Genomic DNA, 9,676 nt, shown 5'->3' on the forward strand with positions numbered 1-9,676 from the left:
GTGACCTTTGTGAGAGTTTGGTTTGGTGTCTTGATTCTAGTGAGACTCAAACACTGCTGCATTTATTCCTGGGCTTTAAACACGGCTGAAATGGTAGTGTGCTGATGTTTTGCACAACAAGGAAATAACCAGTGAAATGCATCTTTAAAATAGATGATCCTATTTGTAAAAGTAAATCATAAGCACATATAAACGGAATTGAGCCTTAACTGTTTTGGGGACCAGAATGTAATTGTTTTCTCCATGAATGATCCTGTGCCAAAAGTGTGTGTGTGAGAGAAACTGGGATTACATTTTGGTCATTCTCCTTAAGAAAGAGAGATTTAGTAGTTTCCTGTTTCAGTATTTAGCAGCCCAAAACAGCTTGGAACGTATTTCATCTACTAAAAGAAAGGTTGCTGATTTGACATAAATGTTAATGAAAGAATAAGACCCAATTCTCAAGATATTTTTTCTTTTATTTAAAATGTAAACTATCACAACACATTGTACAATAAAATAAAGACCTTAGAATCACATTAAAATTTTAAAACATCTCTATATAGTCACAAAACATAAAACATGCTGCAGGGATACAAACACAGTTTGGTACCAAGTCTCAGTACACTTTCACCATGAAAACCAATGGAGAAGCACAGCCTATCTGTGAGTTTCCTTTCTTTAGTAGTAGCTGATGTGACTGCTGCCAACAAAGAGAAATGGTTTCTTTCTTTGGAGACTATATCTCTGATAGGCTTTTACAACTTCATTGAATACTGTGCTTTGTTGAGAAATTACCACTGACTTCTACTTCTGAGCGAGTTGTCATATTTGAATTACAACACGCTTTTACGACACATATTGGCACAATATGAAAAATAAATACTTTTTGAGTTTTCAACTCAAAACAACAATTATTATTAAATAAATAATTATTCCTCATAGCGCATGTCTCATTTTATCTTGCCTTGGCCATTGACACAAGTGAAGCTCAATGAATAATACATTAGGTAGTTTATTTATGTCTTCTTTCATAATTCTGCATTGCACTCCTTTCATAAGCCACTGAGAACAAAGATAAGGTAAAGGGTTTGTTAAGAAGATTCACTGACACAGTTAAACAAAGTTCAAGGCATACAGAAATTTATTTTAAACTCATTATTACTTTTTTCACTCCACTGAAGTATTTCTAAGAGTCTTATTTGCACATCTTCCAATCGGGCCTCAGTCTTTATCCTGATTGGAAGTGATCTGTCCACAGAATTCTTGGTTATTTTGGTCATCCTCATAGACTTGGTGCCCCCAAAGTCTATTTCCACAGTATACCGCAACATTGATTCTCCACAGCTTTCTCAAGCAGTGGCGGACACCATGGTGATTTATAGAAAGGACAATGCCTAAAGTAAACAGGAATAGTAGGAGGATGAAAGCAAAATGTGGGACTTTTATTCTAGGGCAGAGTCAACCAACTACAGGCCATGGACCAAATCCAGCCCACTATCTTTTCTTGTAAATAATGTTTTATTGGACTATGACCACACCCATTAATTTATGTATTGTCTATGCCTACTTTAACATTAAAATGGAAGACCTGAGTAGTTGCTACAGAGACTGTATGGCTCACATAGTCTAAAATGTTTACTATCTGGCTCTTTACAGAATAAGTTTGCTGATTTCTGGTATAAGGGTACCTAATGGCGTGAGGGTCTCTTCCTATCTTGTGGATTCCTCCCAATGATACATTGTCCTTGAGACTAAAAACAATCTCATTGTCTATAAGTAGGGCAATTGAGCCATCTAAACACAACATAGTTTAACTTACCTCCTAGCACCCTAATGGCCTGTGAAAGATTAATCACTGCTTCCAAAGGTATTTAACATATAGCTAGCAAGTAACTTAAGTACTTTGACTATATGGACAGAAAAAAGTACCAAATTACATTATATTATATTATTAAATATAATTTCAAAGGGGTCTGCAGCCACAAAAGGGTAAGGATCAGATTGCTGTGATCAAAATACTTAAGTATATATTTTCATCATTTTATCTAATACTTTATACACTTAGATTTACATTGTAGTCAAACTACTGTGCTTTTAAAAATTCAGTATGCATGTATAAAATACTGAATTTAAATAGAAATAGTAGAAAGAATTGTGAAAGACATGTAGGAATCATAGGTGCCACTCTAAACAATTTTCTCAGTGAGAAGGATATGATGAAAGAGTAGGTAGGTGAAGCCTCCAGTGTTATCACTTTCCCCTTTTACCACTGAGCAGGTTCTCATTAGCATCCAAGATTCCCTTAAGTGAGGTTAACAATAAGGAGAATGTTTTATGTCAATCATGCACACACTTCTGGGGTGGAATAGTCTGAGGCCCAATCCTGGCAGTTCTGAAGGAAAGAAACAGTCCATTTCTGACCCTGGTTTGTTTGTAGGAGGAGGAGGGTGATCAGCACAAGTTCAGTTCCTGACAAGCTTTCGGTAACATAATGTTGTTCCTCAGAGAAGGGAAAGGAATGCGAATGTAAACTAACCAAAGACATTAGTGATTGAGCTGAAATACAATGTTCTCTTAATTGGAAGCAGAGTTTCTTACCTGGTCCTTGAACCCTCTAAAACCATATGTAAATGTTTGTGTGTATGAGCTGATAAGGGTTTCTCTGGGAAGACACTTTCTAGATTACTCAAGATTGTCAAAGGGGTCTGTGACCCCAACAGGGTAAGGATCGGATGGCTGTAGAAGGTGTCTATGATAACCTTGCCTCAACTGATTATATGAAAAGGTACCCGATTGGGTATAAATTACATGCTTGCCCATTTTTTCCTTTTATATTTTCTTAACTAAAATGGAGGAGCAAAGATTTAGTCATAAATTGACTCTGATTCATACAGTGATTCTATTTAATATTATCTATAATTATATTATTTTAAGTACATTTAATAGCATCTAATTTGTTCAAATTGCACATATCTATATTATTTGTAAAGTTAAGCATGTTCTGAAACCTTTTATCAATTCTGAAAATGGAAAGTTGTTGACTGGTGTGATTATCAAGAAAACCACAGGTATATAAGGGCTAGTGTACACTTCTGATACAAATAAAGCCAGTGTGGTTTAAACTTATATTCCATTTCCAAAAGCTGGAAGATAATACATACTAATAAAACAATTCTAGTTTTTCATTAGGTACACTGGTAACTTCTTTAAAATTTAAACTTGAGAAGCCTCCAAATTACTGACGAAGAAATATAAATGTACTGTCTAAATCTGGAAGGTAGAGAACCAATATAAATAGGATACCTTGGACTTCCCTGGTGGTGCAGTGGTTAAGAATCCACCTGCCAATGCATGGGACATAGGGTCGATCCCTGTTCCGCGAAGGTACCACATGCCCAGGGGTCGACAGAACTACTGAGCCTGCGCTCTAGAGCCCTCAAGCCACAACTACTGAAGCCCCGTGCGTCTAGAGCCTGTGCTCCGCAAAAAGAAAAGTCACTGCAATGAGAAGCCTGCGCACCGCAATGAAGAGTAGCCCCCCTCACCGCAATTAGAGAAAGCCCGCGCGCTGCAACGAGGGCCCAATGCAGCCAAAAATAAAATGAAATTAAAAAAAAAGTACTAGGATACCTCATTTTTGCATGACTTTTTCAGATTAAGTAAGCCAGCATATCTTACTTACAGATTTTCAGGAAACCAGAAATATTCTAAATGGATAAGACAGGTGATGATTACTTTCTAATTAATTACATGATTAGTATTTTAATTCTAATTTCACTGAAGGTAAAATAAAGAGAATTTGAATAGTTTCAAATTAAACTACGAACTATATGGCCTGAATGAGCTTAACAAAATATCAGTTTCTATGAAAATGATACAGGGGTTATTTAACCTTAAAAATACTGTTATGGGGGCTTCCCTGGTGGCGCAGTGGTTGAGAGTCCGCCTGCTGATGCAGGGGACACGGGTTCATGCCCCAGTCTGGGAAGATCCCACATGCCGCAGAGCAGCTAGGCCCATGAGCCATGGCCACTGAGCCTGTGCATCTGGAGCCTGTGCTCCGCAACGGGAGAGGCCACAACAGTGAGAGGCCCGCGTACCGCAAAAAAAAAAATAAATAAATAAAAATACTGTGATGAATGAGTTAAGAAATAAGAGTTTTCAGATATATGCATACGGAATTTACATAGAAGAAAGAAATTAAAGAAAAGAAAGGAAATATGCAGGCTTTACATCAAGTGAAAGAGTTGTTCAGACTTAAACTGGGTTATGAGGAGAATTGTGGCACTCCTTCTCTTTAAGGGTTTTATAGCCAGAACTGATTATAACCCTCTAGGATAATTTGATTGGGTTCGTTTTTGAAGGCATTGGAACAGACTATGTTACTCTCCTAGTCTTAAACATTCACCAGGAGGTTTAGAGTTTGAGCTTCTATAATATCATTAAGAGCAAGTGATTTGTAAAAATGGATTTGTTTTTATTTATTTATTTATTTTTGTGTTGGAAGACTGTCAGATTTAACCCTTTGTAAGACTTTCCAATTACCTTGGTAACAAGTAAAATTATCCGTCTTATCTCCCCCATCCTCCATCCCCCTTAGTTCAGTAAGGTTCAATGTGGCTTATTGAACGGATGTAAGGGAAAGGGTATTAGACTAGCCCAAAGATTCAGGTTAGGTAATGATTAAATGCGGCAGACACTGGGAGTTTGAGGAGGATAGATTGATATTGTGGTGATATTAGCTCAATCATCTATAAATCCATTCTTGGATTTATTTATTGCAATTAGATTTTTTCAACATAAATACTAATTTTAATTTTATTATTCCTGTTTAATACTTTGAAAAGAATGCCTTAGAGAAAATAGAAGTAGATTTAAGGTACTGTTTATTTGCAGTCATGGTTTTATACATACCAGAATTTAAAGCTCTTTTGCCCATTAGTCCAACAAAGGAATCTGTTTTATGCCCTGGAAAAATACATTTAGGGGTATTTTAATATGTATATCTCTGAGGAAATAAACTGTTATAACTAGTACCAAGAAAAAGCAAGCTTCTAAATATATGCCTATATAATAAATATATAATTATTTCAAGTTTTGGTGAGCCTGAAGAAATAAAGATTCCTAGTAAGTCTTATAAATGACACTAAATAAAAATAATACAGTGAAAGCACTTTTCTCAATTCTATATCTAAATATTAGCAAGTACACTTTATTCATATTGTATTTTATCTGTTTATATACAAATGTTTTAAATATTGCTATTTGAGCTAGCTTTGATGTTTAGGGAGTCAATTTCACATTTGTGTGACAGAAACATCAAAGCTTATTTCCTCATATTACTGAATATGTTGTATTTCTCAGGAAACTGAAGCTTAGTTAAATCAGATTCCTATACCTGATGATTATAAACTTCTAAAGTTCACTAGTGCTATTTTATTGGATTTTTAAAAATATTTCTTTTGGAAAAAGTACATTAGTTTTGACATTAATAAAGTACATTTATTTTCATTACATGGAATTTTGCTATATATAATTCCCCTGAAAGTCAAGTCCTGAGAAAGTAAATATGAATAAGATTTATTTATTTTCAAAGATGAAGCCTTTGGAAAGGATTATTATTTTAACTCTAGTGGGAGGATGTCTCTTGGTTTATACTACATTAGCTAAGAACACGGCTGCTATCTTAGTGTGGCCTCTACTCTGCTTCCAGTGAATCAAAATCCAAGTTGGAGTAAGTGAGTGGACCTTGGGATAAGTGAGTGTGATTAAGATGGACCCCTGGTACTTTCTACAACTTTATCTATATTTACCTTTAGTATGGATTCTCAGACATTCACTCCATCCTCTTAATTGGCTGCTGGATTACTCTAATAAATGACATCATCATGGAATCCAGCATACTAAAATGAACTAGGAGATGCCTATAAATGCTTAGATTTTTGTTTTTGCTTTTGTTTTTTTCAGTGGAAGTGGTGGGGTGGGGATGAGGGGAGAGGAATGTATGGTGGATTTTTACCCCTAGGATTGAAATTCTTATCTTAAACTAACAATTTACAGGAGTTAAAGGATTCCTTCCTCCTTCCCTCCCTTCTTTCCTTCCTTCCTTCCTTCCTCTCCTTCCTTTCTTTATTTATTATCTCAGTTTCCGTGGGTCAGGAATTCAGCAACAGTTCAGCTGGGAGTTAAAGGATTTTTAATATAATGCATGCTTTTGGTAAGTATGATATGTTTAAACAACAGAGCTTTAAACATTCATGTTCTGGATGTAATATGAGTCTGCTCCATTCTTAAATTGTGTTAATTAAAAATATTAAGTTCTACATTACAACAGAAAATAAGTTATTATGTAAAGTGGAATTCAATCTAATTTACATTTGCATATGATAAATGTCAAAATAATTTGGAACTTACTTTTATGAGAGAGCTGGCCATGTCCTATAGAAAGAAAAATAAAATTAACAAACACAATAGATTTGTTTTAAAGGAGCTATATTATATCTTATAAAGAGAATTATAAAATAGATTTTTAAAATAATGCAATATTTTCCATTCATGTACTATCCTGAGGAATATAGCAGAATCATAAATGCTATCCAAATTATTAATAATAAAAACAAAATATTTTAAACAAAAGGAATATTTTTAAGTGATTTATGTGGGCCACAGATTCAAACTCAGGTCTGTGAGACTCCTGAGGCCTGAACTGCCTGGCCGTACCGCCTCTCTTGTTTTCTTATAAGAGATGCATCTTCAAGGCCGGTCAGCTTTGATGCTCAAGAGAGGGAGAGAGCAAACCCATCTCTTTATTCAATAGTCAACCAAGAATCTGTATTTCAGCCCACAAAAGACATTCTCCATTTTCATACATGTGCATTCACAAGAGTAAAATAAAGATTTATAGAAATGTTTACCATAAAGAGCCTGTAACAGGGCCACCTGTTTTTCAACTGAGGAATCTGACAAGAGACGAATTGACATTAACTGTTTACACGTTCCACTGATGGTGTGAGAATTCAAGAAAAGGAAATATTTCTATCATGAGACACTGGCAGCTAAATCTAATCTAACCCCAGTGGTCTAAAGTCAGTTTTCCACATGGACTGAGAACATTCTGATATCCCCTGGAGGCCCCGTGCCTTCCTGTTCTTTGTCAGTTTGGATCCTTAGTCAAGGAAGCACTTAGCTTAAGGTTGGTTCCTGTTCTTGGCGGTTTGGACCGATCTCTCCCTCCCTCCGTGGTATGTGTGTGTTAGCGGGATGAGGGCCAGAGTCGCGCTCCGGGAGATATACCCATTTTAGGGTGGAAATCTCTGCTCATAGATCAAGAGAGACTGCGTGCTCTGAGCATGAGCTAGAATTCCGGGGTGGGAGTGGCGGGGTGGGGGCGGTGCCCAGAGAGACAGAGAGGGTGATGGCTGCCCATCTCACCAGCATCCCGTTTGCCCATTAATCCGAAGAACTGCTGAGGCTTGGGTCTGCGGGCGATTCTCTGCAGAAGATGCTCAAAGGGCTCGGGCAGCTCCTCCTAGAGGACAGACGCACCGACAGGGGCGTGTAGGCAACCAGTGCAAGGCGCCGGCAAACTAGAGTCATTCTGGTGGTGCGCTCCAGCCTGGGGCAAATCTTGGCGGTGGGGACAGGCCAAGCTAGGGTTGGGGAACCAGCTCCGAGGCGTGCTCCCCACACCTGGGCGTTGCCTCTCTCCACTCCTCCCCGCCCAATTCGTGTCCGACGCCGCCGCCTCCCCGAAGCCTAGCCCTAACCAGTTAGCTGGAGGCTCGTCGTCTCCAAGCCCTGCTCGCTTTCCCCTCTTTCCTCCCATCCCGGGGACCCTCACTCATCTGCCGCTCAGCTACCGGACTTTGTTCATCTCTAGCTCGGGCTTTGGAGGCTTCTCACCGCCCTAAATGCGCACAGGTGTGTGGGGGGGAATGGCGGGGGGAGGGTAGGGAAGGTGACAGCCCTTTACAAGCAACTAACAGTGCGCGACTTTCACTGTTCCGGCGGGGCGCGCTCCCTTGCGCGAATAGCCTGCGAGCAATCTAAAGGAAAACTTGCGGCTACGTCTCCAGGTCCGTAAAATAAAAGTCATGGCAGGAAGTTAACCTCCTACCCACCTGCGACCCTCCAAGCCCTCAGCACCTCGCCACTTGCCCCTGCTTTTGCCTGCGTCGGGCGCGCACTCCTCTGCCCCTGCCCCAGCATTTCCAAATGCCAGGTCCTTGCAGCTGGACCTGAGTCTCCGAAATCCGCGTTACCAGGGGATGAAACCTTGTGAGGTTTCCAGTCTTGTGAGGATTCCGGGATCACCTGGGAGGGTATTATTCCTCCAGAGAGTTCCCGAGACCCGACGATGCAGCCCTCGGGAGGAAACTTGGTTCTTGGATGCAAAATCTCGTGTGGGACCCAGGGGATGGCGTTCCTCTACATCCCTCCCGGCGCGCCTCCACCGCCTCCGGTTGCGGTCCCGGTGCCCGCTAGGGTAACTAGGATGCTATCGCGGGGGGTAAGTGACACCTCCTAAGCCCATGAAGAACGGCGCGGGCCATCTTGGGACCGAGTCTCACCTTGATCTGGTCTCTGTCGGACCAGTCAGACCAATAATTCAGATCATCGTTGGCTCCAATTTCTTCTGCAAACAGTTGAGTGGAGACGAGAAAAAAGACTGCCAAGGCCACGAGGATTTTCATGTCGGATTTCTGGGAAGAGTGAGGAGAAGAGGCAGAGGAGAGAAAAAAATATAGATGTATTGGGGGTTTCTATCCAAGAGTTGAGGCAGCAGAATTTTCGATCCCACAACGGAACTCAAGGTCGATTGAAACAAGATAAACCGCCTAAGGGCTAAAGTCCTGTCGGTACCCTTTAGGAAAGAGAATCAAGCCCTAAAGTTTCTCAAATCCTATTCTTCCTAGATCCCAGCTCCCCCAGCCCCCAACCCACCAATCCACACCTTCAAGCCAGGAGGCTGTGCGGGTGGAAGACAAAGAGGGACAAGGCACTTGGGATACCCGTCTCGCCGCCGTCTCCCTGCCGTCTCCCCGCAGTCCCCCCGCGGTCCCTCAGCTCTCTCCCCGCAGTCCCTCGCTGCAGCGGCCCATCCAGCCCTGCTAGACGCCGCCTCGGAGCGGTGCGCGGTGCGGAAAGCCCACCCAGCAGGGCGCAGGCACTTACTGCGGCTGACCAGCCCTTGGGGTTCCTCGGCGGGTCGGAGCGCTCGCTGGGCGCTCGGCACTCTCTGTCGCAGCAGCTCGCGCTTTTGCCTGCTGGCTGCAGCGCGGTATTTATCCCAGGTTCGCTGAGCCTCGAGACCCACGTGACACGCTCCCCACGCGACTTTCTGCTCAATATTTAATTAGCCGCCTCCTCTCCTTTCGCTTGCGTCTGATTGAGAGTTTCCGAGACGGCAATCCGTCGGTGCGCATAACATCTGGACCCAATTGGGTTCGAAATGACGCAATTATAGGAAAATCGAGATCTCGCCATCCAATCCGCAGCGGCCTGTCTTCTTCAGTTTGCAGATCTGACGCCCCCTCCCCTCTTTTTCTTCAGAATGGGGTTCCATGACACCTGAGATTACTCATCAAAATTGAACAAAGTGACTCATTCCTCAGACTTAGGCAACTTTTAAGTCTCTTGAGAGGGTAAGTTGCACTTCCAAGGGTGGCCAGATAACTTCGGGTATTAAGTTATT

The 9,676-nt window shown here is 41.1% G+C and overlaps 1 protein-coding gene across 6 annotated transcripts; it reads right to left on the reverse strand.

The window, feature by feature from the left end:
- Positions 1–443: 443 nt before the first annotated feature.
- Positions 444–9,384, reverse strand: TAC1 (tachykinin precursor 1). Of its 6 annotated transcripts, none has more exons than XM_060019887.1 (7): positions 9,157–9,384; positions 8,553–8,684; positions 7,414–7,510; positions 6,897–6,941; positions 6,397–6,420; positions 4,897–4,950; positions 444–1,044 (listed from the first exon to the last, which is right to left on the reverse strand). In XM_060019887.1, exons 2-7 carry the CDS (start codon positions 8,673–8,675, stop codon positions 995–997), a joined length of 393 nt encoding a protein of 130 aa, XP_059875870.1. In that variant the 5' UTR covers positions 8,676–8,684; positions 9,157–9,384; the 3' UTR covers positions 444–994. The 6 variants fall into 6 exon arrangements, with proteins under 6 accessions (XP_059875870.1, XP_059875871.1, XP_059875872.1 ...); XM_060019885.1 differs by lacking the exon at positions 444–1,044 and adding an exon at positions 1,074–1,376; XM_060019888.1 differs by lacking the exon at positions 6,897–6,941.
- Between the last annotated feature and the right edge of the window lie 292 nt (positions 9,385–9,676).

The sequence above is a fragment of the Delphinus delphis genome, chromosome 9 (genome assembly GCF_949987515.2).
Source record: "Delphinus delphis chromosome 9, mDelDel1.2, whole genome shotgun sequence".
NCBI lineage: Eukaryota > Metazoa > Chordata > Mammalia > Artiodactyla > Delphinidae > Delphinus > Delphinus delphis.